General features: G+C 50.6%; 1 protein-coding gene across 2 annotated transcripts in view; it reads left to right on the top strand.

The window, feature by feature from the left end:
• RASGRF1 (Ras protein specific guanine nucleotide releasing factor 1) overlaps positions 1 to 18559 on the top strand; it is a 127020-nt gene that overhangs the window by 102119 nt on the left and 6342 nt on the right. For both annotated transcript variants that reach the window (XM_029051886.2, XM_029051885.2), the window contains exons 21-24: positions 6423 to 6526; positions 7666 to 7750; positions 9102 to 9299; positions 14995 to 15074. In XM_029051886.2, the coding sequence (XP_028907719.1) occupies positions 6423 to 6526; positions 7666 to 7750; positions 9102 to 9299; positions 14995 to 15074 (467 nt within the window). The remainder of the gene's footprint in view (positions 1 to 6422; positions 6527 to 7665; positions 7751 to 9101; positions 9300 to 14994; positions 15075 to 18559) is intronic.

The following is an 18559-nucleotide window of genomic DNA, read 5'->3' as shown; positions in this document are numbered from 1 at the left end:
TATACCGTTGAGCAGACAAGTACAGTGCTGTGGGGATGGGAAGGGAGAGGTGGAGGAGCAGAGGGAAAAGGGGAAAATGAGGCTTTAGCTGCGGAGAGGTAAAGGGGGGATGGCAGAGGGAGTAGAGGGGGAAGAGGAGCTCAGTCTGGGAACGCCTCTTGGAGGAGGTGATTTTTAAGTAGGGTTTTGAAGAGGGAAAGAGAATCAGTTTGGCGGAGGTGAGGAGGGAGGGCGTTCCAGGACCGCGGGAGGACGTGACCCAGGGGTCGACGGCGGGATAGGCGAGACCGAGGGACGGCGAGGAGGTGGGCGGCAGAGGAGCGGAGCGTGCGGGGTGGGCGGTAGAAAGAGAGAAGGGAGGAGAGGTAGGAAGGGGCAAGGTGACGGAGAGCCTCGAAGCCTAGAGTGAGGAGTTTTTGTTTGGAGCGGAGGTCGATAGGCAACCACTGGAGTTGTTTAAGAAGGGGAGTGACATGCCCAGATCGTTTCTGCAGGAAGATGAGCCGGGCAGCGGAGTGAAGAATAGACCGGAGCGGGGCGAGAGAGGAGGAAGGGAGGTCAGAGAGAAGGCTGACACAGTAGTCTAGCCGGGATATAACGAGAGCCCGTAATAGTAAGGTAGCCGTTTGGGTGGAGAGGAAAGGGCGGATCTTGGCGATATTGTAGAGGTGAAACCGGCAGGTCTTGGTAACGGATAGGATGTGTGGGGTGAATGAGAGGGACGAGTCAAGGATGACACCGAGATTGCGGGCCCGAGAGACGGGAAGGATGGTCGTGCCATCCACGGTGATAGAGAAGTCTGGGAGAGGACCGGGCTTGGGAGGGAAGGTGAGGAGCTCAGTCTTGCTCATGTTGAGTTTTAGGTGGCAGGCCGACATCCAGGTGGAGACGTCCCAGAGGCGGGAGGAGATGCGAGCCTGAAGGGAGGGGGAGAGGACAGGGGCGGAGATGTAGATCTGCGTGTCATCTGCGTAGAGATGGTAGTCAAAGCCGTGAGAGCGGATGAGTTCACCGAGGGAGTGAGTGTAAATGGAGAACAGAAGAGGGCCAAGAACTGACCCTTGAGGAACTCCAACAGTTAAAGGATGGGAGGGGGAGGAGGCTCCAGCGAAGGAGACCGAGAATGATCGGCCAAAGAGGTAAGAGGAGAACCAGGAGAGGACAGAGTCCGTGAAGCCAAGGTGAGATAAGGTATGGAGGAGGAGGGGATGGTCGACAGTGTCAAAGGCAGCAGAGAGGTCAAGGAGGATCAGAATGGAGTAGGAGCCATTGGATTTGGCAAGAAGGAGGTCACGGGTGACCTTAGAGAGAGCAGTCTCGGTAGAGTGGAGGGGACGGAAGCCAGATTGGAGGGGGCCTAGGAGAGAATGGGAGTTAAGGAATTCTAGGCATCGATTGTAGACGACTCGTTCTAGGATTTTGGAAAGGAAGGGTAGTAGGGAGATAGGACGATAACTGGAGGGGGAAGTGGGGTCAAGAGCGGGTTTTTTTAGGATGGGGGAGACGTGGGCATGTTTGAAGGCAGAGGGGAAGGAGCCCTAGGAGATTGAGTGGTTAAAAATAGAAGTTAAGGAAGGGAGGAGGGCAGGGGCGATGGTTTTAAGAAGGTGAGAGGGAATGGGGTCCGAGGCGCAGGTGGAGGGGGTGGCACTTGCGAGGAGGGAGGAGATCTCCTCTGAGGATACTGCAGGGAAGGATGGGAAAGTAGGGGAGGGGGTTGGTGGGGGGGAGGGGAGAGGCAGAGGGGTGACTTTGGGGAGCTCAGACCTGATCGTGTTGATTTTCGTGAGGAAATAGGTGGCCAGATCATTGGGGGTGAGAGATGGAGGAGGGGGAGGAACAGGGGGCCTAAGGAGAGAGTTAAAGGTCCGGAACAATCGGCGGGGGTGACGGGCATGGGTGTCGATGAGGGAGGAGAAGAAGCTTTGCCTGGCGGAGGAGAGGGCAGAGTTAAGGCAGGAAAGGATAAATTTGAAGTGTGTGAGGTCGGCTTGGTGCTTGGACTTTCGCCAGCAGCGCTCAGCAGCTCGAGCATAGGAGCGTAGGAGGCGGACGGAGGAGGTGATCCAGGGCTGTGGGTTAGTGGAGCGAGAGCGGCGGAGGGAAAGGGGGGCGAGAGAGTCGAGATGAGTAGAGAGGGTGGAGTTGAGAGCGGAGACCTGATCGTCGAGAGTGGGAAGAGAGGACAGGGCGGCAAGGTGAGGAGAGATGCTATTGGAAAGACGGATGGGATCGAGAGAGCGGAGGTCTCTGTGGGGCAGTAGCGAAGATTTGCAGGGCGAGGGAGTGTGAGAGATGAGGCAGGTGAGAAGGTTATGGTCAGAGAGAGGGATTTCAGAGTCGGTGAGGGAGGAGATAGTGCAGCGGTAGGAGATGACGAGATCGAGGGTGTGACCGAGTCGGTGAGTGGGCGCGGTACGGCGGAGGAGGAGGTCGGCAGAGTCGAGGAGGGATAGCAGGCGGGCACATCCTCCCATACGGGAGGAGTCGTCGGGTATATCCGTATGGATGTTGAAGTCTCCAAGGATCAGAGTGGGCAGAGAGAAGGAGAGAAGGAAGGTGAGAAAGGGGTCAAGGTGGTTGAAGAAGTTGGAGGTGGGACCGGGAGGGCGGTAGATGACGGCGACAAGTAACTGGAGTGGGTGGTAGAGGCGAATGATATGGGCTTCGAAGGAGGGGAAGGAGAGGGAGGGGGGAGGAGGGATAGTGCGGAAGCGGCAACGGGGCGAGAGGAGGAAGCCGACGCCTCCTCCCTTACCGGTGAGTCTGGGGGAGTGGGAGAAGGAGAGGCCTCCACTGGAGAGAGCGGCGGCGGAGACCGTGTCTTCGGGAGAGAGCCACGTTTCCGAAAGGGCGAGGAGGAGGAGAGAGCGGGAGAGGAAAAGGTCATGGATGAAAGGTAGCTTGCCTGTAATAGAGCGGGGGTTCCAGAGGCCACACTTGAAAGTAGCTGTGGGTGCAAGGGGAGGAGGGGGGGAAGGGCGGGGGGAGGGGAGGGTTTGGATGGGAAGGAGGTGGCGGGGCCCTGGACGGGGAGAGGGGGGTGAGGGGTGGCGGTGGGACAAGAGGACTGGGATGGGGCATGGGTGGGGAAGAGAAGGGGGGAGGGGGTGAAGAGGGGGTTTGGTGGGGGGAAGAGTAGGGGGAGGGGGAAGAGGGGTAGCGCTGGTAAAGTGGGGTTCTAGGGTGAGAGAGGGGAGGGGGGGAGGAGACAGAGGAGAGAGCGGGAAAGAGCTGAGCGAGAGAGGGGAAGGGGAAGGGGAGGATAGGAAGGGGCGGGGGGGGGAGGGACATGGCGAGGCCAGAGAGGTGGGTGGCAGCACTGACAACAATAAACAGTAATAAACGAATTCGGTAATATAGCAACATGTTACAGTATGATACAATACAGTAGTGCTAATATAGCAACATGATACAGTATGATACAATATAGTCGTGTTAATAAAAGGGGTGATGATCAGGGTCGGGGGTAGACTCGATTAAGGGGCGACCTGATCAAATTCAAAGTCTGACGACAATAAACAATGACAAGCGAGATCGCTAATATAGCAACATGCTACAGTAAGGCACACTACAATAGTGTTAATAAGCAGGCGATGACCAGGGTCGGGGGATGAGCCGACCCTACCCGATCAGACTCAAAGTCAAGCGGCCAGCGGCCGAGAGAGTCCCAGAGCTCATGACCAAATAACCCTGTGGCGGCGGGGGGGGGCCCTGAGGTTGTCCGGGGTGGGTGGCGGCCGTGGGCGGCGGCTAAGGTAAGGTAACATGCTGAGAACAAGGACGTCATCGCCTGGGGCGGGGGCGGGAGAGATGAATCACCTCAAGAGGGAAGAGGGAGTGAGGCCTTCCCAAAATGGCCGCCTCAGGCAGAGTGGGGGCTTCCCAAAATGGCCGCCTCAGGCGGAGTGGGGGAGCGGTTGGGGAGCACAATGTCCCCGGGCCCGAGCAGGGGGACACAATGTCCCCCAAGGACACAGTGTCCTTGGGGCCGAGAAGGGGAGTACAATGTCCCCAGTATCGAGAAGGGGAACGTGAGCCCCACGTGGGACAACCTGATTCCCTTGTGTCTACCCCAGCATTCATTCATTCATTCAATAGTATTTATTGAGCGCTTACTATGTGCAGAGCACTGTACTAAGCGCTTGGAATGAACAAGTCGGCAACAGATAGAGACAGTCCCTGCCGTTTGACGGGCTTACAGTCTAATCGGGGGAGACAGACAGACGAGAACAATGGCAATAAATAGAGTCAAGGGGAAGAACATCTCGTAAAAACCGATGGCAACTAAATAGAATCGAGGCGATGTACAATTCATTAACAAAATAAATAGGGTAATGGAAATATATACAGTCGAGCGGATGAGTACAGTGCTGTGGGGATGGGAAGGGAGAGGTGGAGGAGCAGAGGGAAAAGGGGAAAAAGAGGGTTTAGCTGCGGAGAGGTAAAGGGGGGGTGGTAGAGGGAGTAGAGGGAGAAGAGGAGCTCAGTCTGGGAAGGCCTCTTGGAGGAGGTGAGTTTTAAGTAGGGTTTGAAGAGGGGAAGAGAATCAGCAATTAGAACAGTGCTCTGCACATAGTAAGTGCTTAACAAATACCAACATTATTATTATTATATGAGACAGCAGGACAGCAGGGAGAGAGAAGGAGAAAAGTGAGGAATGAAGCTATATCCTAACTGTGGTCAGGGAATGCGTCTGCTAACTCTGTTGTACTGTATACTCCTGAGCATTTAGTACAGTGCTCTGCACACAGTAAAAGCTCAATAAAGACCATCGATGGATTGATTGATTGATTGAAAAGGCAAGGACAGATCCTAGAAATGTTCATTCCAAGGACAGGTTCTGGTGGCCTCTGAAGAGTAGAGTGGTCGGGAGCAAGGCAGATTTTTTTTCAATCCTCCCTCCCTGCCCCCACCTCTCTGTAGCCTGTAGGGTCTGTTCTCCTGCTATTGAATGTTGACTTTTATTGAGCACCCCCATGGGTCTGTCACATCCCGTTTTAGCAGAGGAACCAAGGTCTCTTCCAGGGTTACCCAGCCACCACTCCATCAAGAACCAGTAAGAGAATGATGGTGCATACATTTTTCTGCAGGGCAGAAGTTGCCAAAGAAGAGCCTGGGTCAGTGGAGGGAGGAAAGGCACTTGTCATATAGGAGCGGTCGATGAGGATAACTTATTAATCAATCAATCCACAAATTATATTTATTGAGCACTTACTATGTGCAGAGCACTGAACTAAGTGCTTGGAGGATACAGTAAACTGCCTTCTTTCACAGGGATAGAAGTTGGGAGGTCCCAGATCAGCAAGTATGCTGCAGCTGAGTAGGATGTGTGTGGGTGTAGTGGGAATTTTATTATTATTATTATTATTGATATTGTCACTGTTATACTGACTAAATGCTTTTTATATGCCAGTCACTGTACTAAGCCCTGGAGTAAGTACAAGATAATCAGGTTGGACACAATCTAGGTCTCACAGGTGTTGACTTTCTGCCTGCCTGGTCCCAGCGTGGGTGACGTGGTCCAATGGTCAGAGCCCAGGCCTGGGAGTCAGAGGATCTAGGTTGTCATCCAGGCTCTGCCGCTTGTCCGCTTTGTCATCTTGTGCAAGTTGTTTCACTTCTCTGTTCTTCTGTTACCTTCTCCATCAAATGGGGACTGTGAGCCCCATGTGGGACAGGGTCTGTGTTCAACATGATCAACTTGTATCTACCCCAGTACAGTGCCTGTGCATAGTAAGTACTTAACAAACACCCTAAAAAGAGCATAGTTCCTCTCCCTCTTGCTACAACCTAGTTGCCAGTGGATAGCTGGGCTGACCTGGGGGATGAATGTCCTGGAATCTGAACGATAAATTGGACATTTCATTTGGCCTTGGATTAAAGGCCAAACTGTCTTTGTTTCAGTGAGGAAATGTAGTGTTTGTCCTGCAGCTAATTTACTGATAACCACTCCAGTGGGGATGTCATGTGGATGCCATGGTTGGCCTTCTGCCTGCCTGGTCCCGATGTTGGTGACATGGCCTGGTGATCAGAGCCCAGGCCAGAGAATCAGAAGGCCCTGGGTTCTGATCCCGGCTCTACCACTCGTCTGCTGGGTGACCTTGAGCAAGTTGCTTCACTTCTCTGTTCTTCTGTTACCTCATCTGTCAAATGGGGATGAAGATTGTGAGGCCCATGTGGGACAGGGATTGTGTCCAACCTGATTAGCTCCTATCTACCCCAGCACCTAGTACAGTACCTGGCTCATTGTAAGCACTTAACGAATACCATTTTTTAAAAAAATCCCATCCCCACCTACCTGGTAGGCCCTCTCCACATCCACACCCCTAAAGGCACTAGGGGAGCCACCTTTGTTTGTCCTGGGGGACCCCTCTTCCTTTGGGCACTGACCTGGCGGATGTTGGGGGCCTCTGTCCTAGGCCGAAGGGGTGAAAGCTGAGCCTTTCGAGAACCACTCCGCCTTGGAAATAGCCGAGCAGCTGACGCTACTGGACCACCTCGTCTTTAAGAAGATCCCGTACGAGTAAGTGGGTGCAGTGCATCCGACCCAGGTGCCTAGTCTCCTGCTCCTGTCTTCCTCCCACATCCCCTTGCCAAGACCCCTGGGTAACCTGGATGGATATCCATATGGACCACTGGCCCAGCATTCCTCCTGGTGTGGGAGAGGTGGAGCCCTATTTCTGGATGGGAATATCCTCAGCCCACTCACCCAAAATTCATCTGGCTGTATGTGTGTGTGTGTGTTGCTGGGGGGGGAATCTCTTCCACGCAATTCCCTCCACGGTTACATTTCTGGGCTCCCCCATCCCTCTGAAACATCATACCCTTTCATTCATTCAATCTTACTGTGTGCAGAGCACTGTACTAAGTGCTTGGGAGAGCACAGTATAACAATATAACAGACATTCCCTGCCCTAAATGAGCTTACAGTCTAGAGATCACCAGAGCCCATCCTTTAAGCCCACCCTCTTACCAAAAATTGGGCCTGGGGGACAGGGGGACAGTGTGAGTGTGAGTCCCTGACACGTGCGGGCATACAGACACACACACACAGCTCCACGAACCCCATGAGAGAGTTTCAGTGAAAAGGTGTGGGACGTGGAGATGTGACCCAGATTCCCAGCAGCTCTGGGAAATTGAATTCAAATAGAGGGTCAGAGGGGCCTCAGCTGCCCACCTCCACGCTGGGGAGCCAAAGTTGCCTTTCTCGGTTGATCTTCTGATGGAGACACCCCAAAATATTGGAAAAGCCAAATCTCCTCACTCGTGATGTCTTCCCCGCATCCTCACCTTCTCAGCCACCCTAGGTTGAGGGAGGAATGTGTCCCTTCTGTGATTATGGGTCAGAGGACTCCGAGGGCCCAAGCTTCTGCCTTTCCCAGCAAAACCCACCTTCTCCACCAAGCTCAGCAAGCCCACAGCGGGGCAGGGGTGAGGAGGCTTTGAAGATCGCCTCCCCTTTGGACTGAACGCATGACCACAGCTCTCTGCAACCACCAGGCCCCAGGGCGGGGGGGGAGTGGCCACTGCCAGATCGGTTCTGCAAGTGCCCATTCTGTTAGCCAGCATGCCTGAACCATGAGGTAGGGAGCACGGGGCCCCTTTACCCAACGGATGGTCTGGTGACTCAAAGCGACTTACCCTTCCATTTGTTGTTCCCAGGGAGTTTTTCGGCCAAGGCTGGATGAAGCTGGAGAAGAATGAAAGGACTCCTTATATCATGAAAACCACAAAGCACTTTAATGATGTGAGTAGAGGACGTCAACCCATTTTGCTCCGCCTTGCCCCCTCTCCATCTCACACCTGCCTTTGGGGTCTCCAGGGCTGGTTATTCAGTCATCGTTCAATCAGTCAGTCAGGCAATCGTATTAACTGAGCGCTTACTGCGTGCAGAGCACTCTACTAAGTGTTTGGGAGAGTACATTATAACAATACAACAGACACATTCCCTGCCCCCAGCGAGCTAACAGTCTAGAAGGGGAGACAGACATTAATATAAATAAATCAATTAGGGAGATATTTGTAAGTGCTATGGGGCTGAGAGAGGGGAGAAAAAGGGTAAAAATCCAAGTGCAATAACTCCGTATACCATCACTTGGTATATCATTTATTCAATCATATCTTTTAAGTGCTTACTGTGTGCAGAGCATTGGGAAAGTACAATATAGCAATAGAGAGTGACATTCCCTGCCCACAGTGAGCTCACAGTCTAAATGAAGAGGAGAGTAATGAATATGGACAATCGATCAATCATTGGTATTCACTGATGTGCAAAGCACTGTACTAAGCAGTTGACAATAGAAAAAGTCACTCTGGATCATTCAAGCCAAAGTAGGGACCCAGCTAATAAGTGCTAACATACGCCATCGTTATTATTAATATTATCATTATTAGTATGTTATTGTTATTGTTATTATTTCTAAACGATCAGGTCTAGAGAGGGGAGACAGATAACAGCCCAAAATTCAAACAAGAAAGAAGAAAGGGGTCAATGAATTGGGGTTTTTTTTAGCTTTCTTCCTGCTAAAGAATCCCCTCAATGTCTCTGATGATAATAACTGTGGTATTTGTTAAGCTCTCACTGTGAGCCAGGCACTGTTCTAAGCATTGGGCAGATACAAGATAATTAAGTTGGACACAGTCCCTGTCCTACATAGAGTTCACAGTCTTCATCCCCATTTTACAGATGTGGGAACTGAGACAGCAAAGTTAAGTGATTTACCCAAGGTGACCCAGAAGACAAGAGGCAGAGGCAGGATGAGAACCCAGGTCCTTCTGACTCCCAGGCCCAGGCTCTAGCCATTAGGCAACGCTCCATGAAGCTCCTTCTACAAAGCAGTTCTTCCCCATTCAGAAGACCCCTTGTCTGATATGTTTCCAACACATTGCACCCCCGTCCCATATCCTTCCACCATATTGCACCCCCTGACCAATATCCTGCCACCATATTGCAACCCCTGCCTGATAACATTTCATCACATTGCACATCCTGCCCGATATCCTTCCACTCTATCGCACCCTCTGACTGATCTCTTTCCGCCATCTTACCCAATACGCTTCCACCTTATTGAAATGTACCATCTTGGTTTTTTTTCCAGATCAGTAACTTGATAGCTTCAGAAATCCTCCGCAGCGAGGATGTAAATGCCCGGGTCTGTGCGGTTGAGAAGTGGGCGGCTGTGGCTGACATCTGCCGGTGCCTGCACAACTACAACGCCGTCCTGGAGATCACCTCCTCCATGAATCGCAGTGCCATCTTCCGCCTGAAGAAGACGTGGCTGAAAGTCTCCAAGCAGGTTTGGCAAGGCTCAGGTCTTGAGGGGGGTGCACAGAGGGCCACCAGGGTGGAGAGAGAGCGAGTGAGGAGGGGGCTTTGGAGCAAATATGGGGTGGCTTGAAGAAGGGAGGAGGCAGCAATCTGGGCCTACCTACGGCCAGATTCCGGGAGACCCCCTAGGTTGAAAATAGCAGCCCCTCGGGAGAAAGACCCGCTCGCCACAGGAGATAAACGACCTCTTCCAGGCCCTCCACAGTGGACCCCTTGTAGATCTACCTAGATCAGATCACTCCCCTCATGGAGGGGAGCCCCATATCTCGGGACCTCATTAATTAGTCTTACTATCTCGGACCAAAATCATTGCTTCTCATCGTTGGCCCTCTGAGCGGGCTCCGTGCCCAAAGATGGGGAGCAGCTTCATTGAGGCCCACAAGCCAGCAGGCCTGAAAACTGCGACAGGAGTCCAGTGCCCCCCTAGGTCTTCTCTCTTCCTGCAACAGGAGAAACCCCCTTGATCCAATGAGAGACACCTTGGTAAGGGTTTTAAAGAACTCCGGGGTCTCTCTGGCCCTCTCAAGCAGAGGTCTCTGATGGTAAGGGATCTGGCTCGGTTCTTGAGCAGGGGCAGAATTTCTCTGGTGGCCCCATTATTTTGGGGGGAAGTCTTAGATTCAGGGAAGGGTCTCATCCATTTATGGAATTCTCTACAGTTTGTCCCTAATGTAATAGAAGGGGGAAGAAGGATTATTCCCCCTTTATCAGCAACAACGGGCTTTGCTCCTAAGCATGGGAATTCATGACATCCATTTTGGAATCAGCTCTGCTCCTCTGAGTCCCAAGGGGGTCTATTTAACAAATCGTTGTGCCCAGTGCAGCCCAGCCCAGTGGCTGCTGGGGTAACTGGAACCAGGAAGGGCGGAGTGAAAAGAACAGAGACCTGATTGGCCCACAAGGTTTCAACTACCGGCACGTCACCTTCTGCCGCTGATCCACACTCTGGGCTCCTTCTGCCTGGAGCTTCCTGTTCGGTCAGTGGAACTTTTCTAATCCTTAAAAGGAGGACTAAAAACTTGATTCCACCTCCAGAAAGTGAGCAGTTGTATTTTTTCCACATGTAGAACCAAGGCTGATGGCTGTAACACTAACTACAACTACTACTAGTAATAATAATAATAGTACTTGTTAAGTGCTTAATATGTGCCAAGCACTGTTCTAACTGCTGAGATAAATACAAACTAATCAGGCTGGAGACAGTCCCTGTCTCATATGAGGCTCATAGTCGCAGTAGGTGAAAGTAGAAGTTAATCCCTATTTTACAGAAGAGGCAGTTGAGGCACAGAGAAGTTAAGTGACTTGCCCAAAGTCACACAGTAGATATGTGAAAGAGCTGGAATTTGAACACAGGTCTTTCTGACTTCCAGACCCATGTTCTATTTACTAGGCCGTGATGCTTCCAAGCACTTAGTACAGTGTCTGCACATAATAAGCGCTCAATAAATACTATTGAATGAATGAATAATAACAATAATAACAGCATCACTGTGCCTTTTATTATTATTCTTAATCAATCAATCATATTTATTAAGCACTTACTATGTGAAGACCACTGTATTAAGTGCTTGGGAGAGTACAATATAACAGACACATTCCCCCGCCCACAGTGAGCTTACTATCTAGAGGGGGAGACAGACATTAATATAAATAAATAAAATTAACGATATGTGCAGAAGTGCAGTGAGGGTGGGAGGGGGAATGAATAAAGGGAGCAAGTCAGGAAGATGCAGAAAGGAGTAGTAGAAAAGGAAAAGAGTACACAGTCAGGGAAGGCCTCTTGGAAGAGATATGCCTTCAATAAGGCTTTGAAGGAGGGCAGAGTAATTGTCCCCCAGATATGAAGAGGGAAGGCCTTGCAAACCAGAGGCAGGACACGGGTGAGAGGTTGGTGGCGAGATTCATTCATTCAATCGTATTTACTGAGCGCTTACTGTGTGCAGAGCACCGTACTAAGCGCTTGGAAAGTACAATTCAGCAACAAGTAGAGACAATCCCAACCCAACAATGGGCTCACGGTCTAGAAGGGGGGCGAATAGATGAGATAGAAGGATAGTGAGAAGGTGGGCATTAGAGGACCAGAGTGTGGGGGCTGGGTTGGAGTCGGGGAGCTGCGAGGTGAGATAGGAAGGGGCCAGGTGATTGAGTACTTTACAGCCAATGGAAAGGAGTTTCCATTGGGTACGGAGGTGGACGGACAACCCCTGGAGGTTCTTGAGGAGTTGGGAGACGCAGACCTAACGTTTGGGTAGAAAACTTGTCTGTGTGACTGTGGGCAAGTCACTTAACTTCTCTGTGCCTCAGTTACCTCATCTGTAAAATGGGGATTAACTGTGAGCCTCACATGGGACAACCTGATTGCCCTGTATCTTCCCCAGCGCTTAGAACAGTGCTCTGCACATAGTAAGTGCTTAACAAATACCAACCAAAAAGGGTCTGGGCAGCACAGTGAAGTATGGACCAGAGTGGAGAGAGAAAGGAGTCAGGGAGTCAGGCCCCCACTAGACTGTGAGCCCACTGTGGGCAGGGAATGTGTTTATTTGTTATATTATACTCTCCCAAGCGCTTAGGACAGTGCTTTGCACACAGTAAGCACTCAATAAATACGACTGAATGAGTGAATGAAGGTCAGCGAGGAGGCTGAGAAAGTAATCTGGGTGGGATAGGGTAAGTTCTTGAATCGATGTGGTAGCAGTTTGGGTGGAGAGGAAAGAACAGATTGTAGCGATGTTGTGGAGGTTGGACTGACAGGATTGAGCGACAGATCGAACATGTGGGTTGAATGAGAGAGTTAAGCTGAATGGAATCAAGGATAATGTCTAGGTTACAGTCTTGTGAGAGAGAAAAGATGGTGGCTTCGTCTACAGTAATGGAAAAGTCAGGGGGAGGACAGGGTTCAGATGGGAAGATAAGGAGTTCTGTTTTGGACATGTTACCCTTGAAGTGACGGGAGGACATCCAAGTAGAGATGTCTTGAAGGCAGGAGGACATGAAAGACTGCAGAGAGGGAGAGAAATCAGGGCTGGAGGAATAGACTTGAGAATCCCCTGCAGAGGTGGTAGTTGAAGTCTCCAAGGGGGTGGGTGTAGATGGAGAATAGAAGGGGAACCAGAACTAAACCTTGAGGGACTCCCACAGTTGGGGGGGTGGGAGGCAGAGGAGGAGCCCTCTAAAAAGTCTGAGAATGAGCAGCCAGAGAGGTAGGAGGAGAACCAGCCAGCGCAGCCGAGGTTGGATAACATTTCCAGGAGAAGGGGGTGGTCCACAGTGTCGAAGGTACCCGAGAGGTCGAGGAGGATTAGGATGGAGTAGAAGGCATTGGATTTGGCAAGAAGGAGATCACTGGTGATCTTTGAGAGGGCAGTTTCTGGGGAGTGAAGGGGACGGAAGCCAGATTGGAAGCCATCATGGAGAGGATTGGAGGAGAGGAACATGAGACAGCGGGTGTAGACAACTTGCTCAAGGAGTTCGGAGAGGAATAGAAGGAGGAAGAGGGGGTGATAACTGGAGGGAGCCTTGGGGTCAAGGGAAGGGTTTTTTAGGATAGGGGAGCCATGGGCATGATTGAAAGCAGTGGGAAAGAAGCCACTGGAGAGTGTACAGTTGAAGATGGTGGCCAGGAAGGGAAGAAGGGAGGGGGCAAGTGTTTTGATAAGGTGCAAAGATATGGGGTCAGATGCACAAGTGGAGTGGATTTTGAGAAAAGGCAGGAGATCCCTTCTTGAGGTACTGCTGGGAAAGATGGAAGAGTTGAAGAGGGGTCAGGAGGAGGAAGGGACCGGGGAGGGACAGGGGAGATTTCAGGGAGATTGCACCTGATAGTGTCAATTTTCTCAATAAAGAAGGTGGCCAGGTATTTAGGGGCAAGAGATAGTGGAGGCCAGCGGATGGGGGTTTGAGGAGGGAGTTAAACATCTGGAACAACTGGCAAGGGCAATCATATCTTCATTCAATCATACTGATTGAGTGCTTACCATGTGCAGAGAATTGTTCTAAGTGCTTAGGAGAGTACAATTTATCAGTGTGCATGGGTGTCAATATGAATGGAGAAATAATTTTACCATGCAGAGGAGAGGGCAGAGTTAAAGCTCATATGAATAAATTTGAAATATTATTATCACTATTATTATCAAAATTGAATAACGAGAATAATAATAATAGTCAGTACTATTATTACAGTAGTTCAGTGCTTACTGTTTGTCAAGCGTTTGGATAGATAAAAGCTAATCAGGTCAGATACCATTCCTGTCCCAGTTAGGGTTCACGGTCTAAGTAGGAGGGAGAGAGGTCCCTACCTATCCCACACGGGGCTCACAGTTTTAATCCCTATTTTACAGATGAGGGAACTGAGGCACAGAGAAGTGAAGTGACTCGCCCAAGGTCACCCAGCAGAGAGATGGTGGAGCCGGGATTAGAACTCAGGTCCCCTAACTTGTGGGCCCGTGCTCTTTGCAATAGGCTTCCCTTCAGTTTCTATCAAAGGCAACTGACACCCTCCCTCTCTTGAGGAACAGTGAAACCAAATCCCTGGTTCATTCTTTCCCTGGGCAGAGAGTTGAGGAGAGGGTCAATGTTGATTTCTGCCTCAATCAAGCCCTGAAATCGGATTGCCTTCTCCTGCGGCACCAGGTCAGATAATAATAATAATAGCGATATTTCTTAAGCACTTACTATGTGCCAGACACTGTACTAAGCTCTGGGGTAGATACAAGCTAATCAAGTCCCACGTGGGACTCACAGTTTAAGTAGGAAGGATAAGAGGTATTGAACCCCCAATTTGCAGATGAGGGAACTGAGGCCCCCTATGAACCCCACCCTTCTTCTGCTCTCTGTGGGTTCACCTCAGGCCTCGGCAGCAGGGCCTAATGGAAAGAGCACGAGCCTGGGAGTCAGAAGATCAAGGTTTCTAATCCCAGCTCCTCCACTTGTCTGCTTATGTGACGTTGGGCCCCATGTCACACTGGGCCAGTCACTTCTCTGGGTCTCAGTTACCTCTACTGTGAAGTGGGGATGAAGACAGTGACCCCCGATGGGACGGGGACTGTGTCCAACTCACTTTGCTCGTATCCACCCCAGTGCTTAGTACAGTGCCTGGCACGTAGTAAACGCTTAACAAATGCAATCAGAATCATTATTACTATCTGTCCAGTCTTTGGACCGAGTCAGATCCGGCTCTCCCACTCGAACCGGAGTTTCTTTTCACATGTGCACAAGGCCTGCTCCTCTTCCCTGGTCCCGTTCCTTTTCATAATACGTAAGGCCTAGGGAAGGGTCGGGAAGAGTGCAGGGAGGCAGCATCTGGTTGGTCTACACCTACTGCCAATCGGACTTTGGGAGAGGGAACGTGCAACATTTCTCCATAAGAAGACCACCCTGACCCTGATCTATTTCAGATTTCAGGGCACGCTGATACTCCCAGATTCCAGGGTCCCAGCTCTTGGCTCCATCCAGGAGATGCGGAAGGGCAGACATGACCCCCGCCCCCCTCCCCCCATGCCAAGTTGGAATGAGATCCCAACCATCCACTGATTCACCCAGCAGAGCGTGGTAGTTTTCCTGAACCTTAACCTCAGCAGCGGAGTATGTGTCTGGAGAAAAAGAGCAACTTGTATCCTACCTTCTGTGTATGTTGTGTGCTAGTAAACGCTTCTAATTCCTTCTAGACAAAAGCTTTGATTGATAAGCTCCAAAAACTTGTGTCGTCAGAAGGCAGATTTAAGAACCTGAGAGAAGCTCTGAAAAAGTAAGTGCCGTGTCATTTTGTGATTGTTCTCCCCCGACCCCCCCAAAAACTCTATCCTGGGTGGGCCTCCCCCTTATTTCAGAAAAAGAAATCAGAGAAAGAGAGGCCTGCTTGCAGCTACTTTGGTCATATGTGTCCTAGGAGCCGAACACAACCCACTGGATTTTTTTTCCATCGCATGTGTTGTTGTTTTTTGATAGTACTTGTTAATCCCTCGCCTTGTGCCAAGCCCTGTTTTAAACGCTGGAGAGGATACAAGACAATCAAGTTGGACACAGTCCCTGTCCCACATGGGATTCACAGTCTAAGTAGGAGGAAGTAGAGTTTAATCCCCATTTCATAGATGAGGTAACTGAGGCACAGAGAAGTGAAGTGACTTGCCCAAGGTCATACAGCAGACAAATGGCAGAGCAGGGATTAGAACCCAGGTCCTCTGATTTCCAGGCCCAAGCTCTCTCCTCTGGGCTTGCGGCTTCATGTTGAACCGCAGTTGTTAATTAGCGTAAAGATCAGCTTCAGAATATTTTCAAGGGGCCACAGAAGGTCAGACATGGGCCCCTGGCAAGTGGTAGGGTTAGAATTCTGGGCCACCCAGGCCCTCCTCTCCAGTCCCTTCCCCCCACCCCTGAAACCCTGATGTCATGACCCCAAACGGTGCCCTTCCAAACAACCAATGGCATTTATTGAGCCCTTCCTATGTGCAGAACCCTGTACTAAGCACTTGGGAGAGTGCAATATGACAGAGTTGGCAGACGCATTCCCTACCCACAGCAGGCAATCGGCCAACCAACCAGCGGTATTCATTGAGCTCTTACTGCGTGCAGAGCCCTGTATTTAAGTGCTTGGGAGAGTTCACTATAACAGAGTTGGCAGGCACGTTCTCTGCCCAACACGATGTGAGGCCACGAACTGCAGAAGATGTCGCGCAGTCCTTGGGTGAAAAAGCCACGTGACCCAAACGATTCCAGTCGCGCTCAACCCGGGACACACACAAGTCGGCCACTGGCCTATTCCCAAAAGGACCGGGAGAATCAAATTCAAATCAGGATCTACACTGAAACCTCAAATTCGCCTTCTGTCAATTACCTATCAATCAATCAATCATCTTTATCGAGGGCTTACTGTGTGCAGGGCACCCGATTGAGTGGTTGGGGGAGTATGACGTAACAATCAAACACATTCCCTGCCCACAACAAACTTAAATCTCCAGTGGGAGACAGACATTAACCAGTCAGTCATTCAATCATATTGATTGAGCACTTACTATGGGCAGGGCACTGTACTAAGCACTAGGGAGAGTCCACATTCCTTGCCCACCACAAGCTTAGAGTGGGAGACAAACCTTAATAGAAATAAATAAATTATGGATTTGGACATAAGGGCCATGGATCCAGGCGACACCAAAGAGAGTGGGGAATGAGGAAATGAGCTTGGAGGAGATGTACTTTCAGTAGGTCTTTGAAGGGTGGGGAAAGCCATTGTCTGTCAGGTCTGAAGAGAGAGGGCGTTCCAGGCCAGAGGGAAGACATGGGCGAGAGGTCGGTGGTGAGGTAGATGAGATCGAGATACGAGTAGGTTGGCATTAGAAGAGTAGTCTCATTGCGTCTCCTGCTCTCTGTGCCCACCTGCACAGCAGCTAATTCCCCTGCTCCAGCTCTGGGACCGCCACTGCATTTGTCTCTCCATTTCTCCATCTCCTCATCTGGCTCTGCCCCATGAACTCACCGCGGATGATCCGATCTTTGCTGGGCCTCGGAACAGGGGTAGGAGGCCACGGCAGAGGGAGAACCTTTCCATCCTGTACTCATCCGAGAGCCCGTTTGAAGCCCTAGCTTGCTGTGGGCAGGAACTGTGTCTGTTTATTGTTCTGCGTACTCTCCCAAGCACTTAGTACAGTGCTCTGCATACACTAAGTGCTCAGTAAATACAAATGAATTAATAAAGCTTAGGTCCTACCAGCTGGAAGTGGCTCTGAGGTGTGGCCACTAGCTGGTTCTTGGCTTTTGCGGGGGGGGGGGGGGGGCGGTCTCTGTTAGCACTTACTATGTGCCAGGCACTGTAGTAAACGCTGGATAGATACAAAGTAATCAGTTTGGATACAGTCTCTGTCCCACATGGGGCTCCCAGTCTTAATCCCAATTTTAGAGATGGGGTAACTGAGACCTAGAGAAGTGAACCCCAAATTAGGCCTGGAGGGGTGACAGGGACAGGTCAGGTGGAAGATACTTTGGCAAACCATTGTTCATCATTCTATTTGATTCCTCCTGTCCTTCTAGGTGGTCTTTCCTTTGTCCTTCAGTTAGTCTTTCACCACCCCTCTAGACTGTAAGGTCATGTGGCCCAGGAATATGCCTGTTCTATTGTTATATTGTCCTCTCCCAAGTACAGTGTTCTGCCCACAGAACGTGTTCAATAAATACTATTGACTGGCTGACAGACTGACCTACCAGCTTAACGCACTGGTCCTTGTCCATCTCCACTCTTATGTCCTTCGACCCCTGCCCTGCCCATCTGTCTTCTGTCTTCAGAATCTACTCTTCTGTCACGATCCCCCCACCACAAGACATTCCTTCTCCATGAGTCCGTGCTTCTGCCTGAAGCCTGCCCATCGTTCATTCATGGCCTTGTCCAGCTGTTGAATGGAAAACCACCTTCTCACTGCCCGCCTCTCCCTCCCTGTCTGTGGTTCTCCCCGAGCTTCTTCTCGGATGTCCCATGCGGTTGTTCCGTCCCATCGTTGCTGGTTTCCGCCTTCCCCTTGACTTTGCTGTTCCCTTCAGCTCGCCCAGGGTCCGTGGTTAGGATCGAAAGCCCCTTTCCATCCAGCGGGGAAGGTTAAATGGCAGATTGGCATGTGTCTTCTATCAGGTTGGAAAGAGTAGACCAAGTATAAAAGAATCTGAGAATCTGAGGAAATGGTCTTATATTTGTCCATTAACACCAGCTCATGTTTACCTGTAGATCATCTCCCCAGGGTTTTACTCTGTGTTGGATTGATTATTTCCTCTCCAGTCGCCAAGGCCCTGTGGAGGTTTGACTGCATTCTGTTAAAAACAGTTTCATATGGCTGGTGTTGGGGCTCTATGATGATCTCAGACGAGTTTCTCTTTCTGTAGCCCATTCCCTCCCAGCACATAGGAATATTCACTAATCGCCCCTGCACTCGCCTAAGACAGACAACAAACACAGGTCCTAGTTTACAGTTGGGCAGAGTCAGAAAGAAAGGTGATAAATAAAGAGACTTCCCTGCAGGTGAGAATAGATCTAAGAAGGCCAAGCTTCCAGGCCCTGGTCTTCAATCAACCGGCACTTTCTGTGTGCAAAGCACTATTTTAATAATAATGTTGGTATTTGTTAAGCGCTTACTATGTGCAGAGCACTGTTCTAAGTGCTGGGGTAGATACAGGATAATCAGGTTGTCCCACGTGAGGCTCACAGTTAATCCCCATTTTACAGATGAGGTAACTGAGGCACAGAGAAGTTTA

This window comes from Ornithorhynchus anatinus, chromosome X1, assembly GCF_004115215.2.
Source record: "Ornithorhynchus anatinus isolate Pmale09 chromosome X1, mOrnAna1.pri.v4, whole genome shotgun sequence".
In the NCBI taxonomy this organism is placed as follows: Eukaryota; Metazoa; Chordata; class Mammalia; order Monotremata; family Ornithorhynchidae; genus Ornithorhynchus; species Ornithorhynchus anatinus.
The sequence above is the reverse complement of the archived record's forward strand: the minus strand, read 5'-3'. Positions and strand labels throughout refer to the sequence as shown.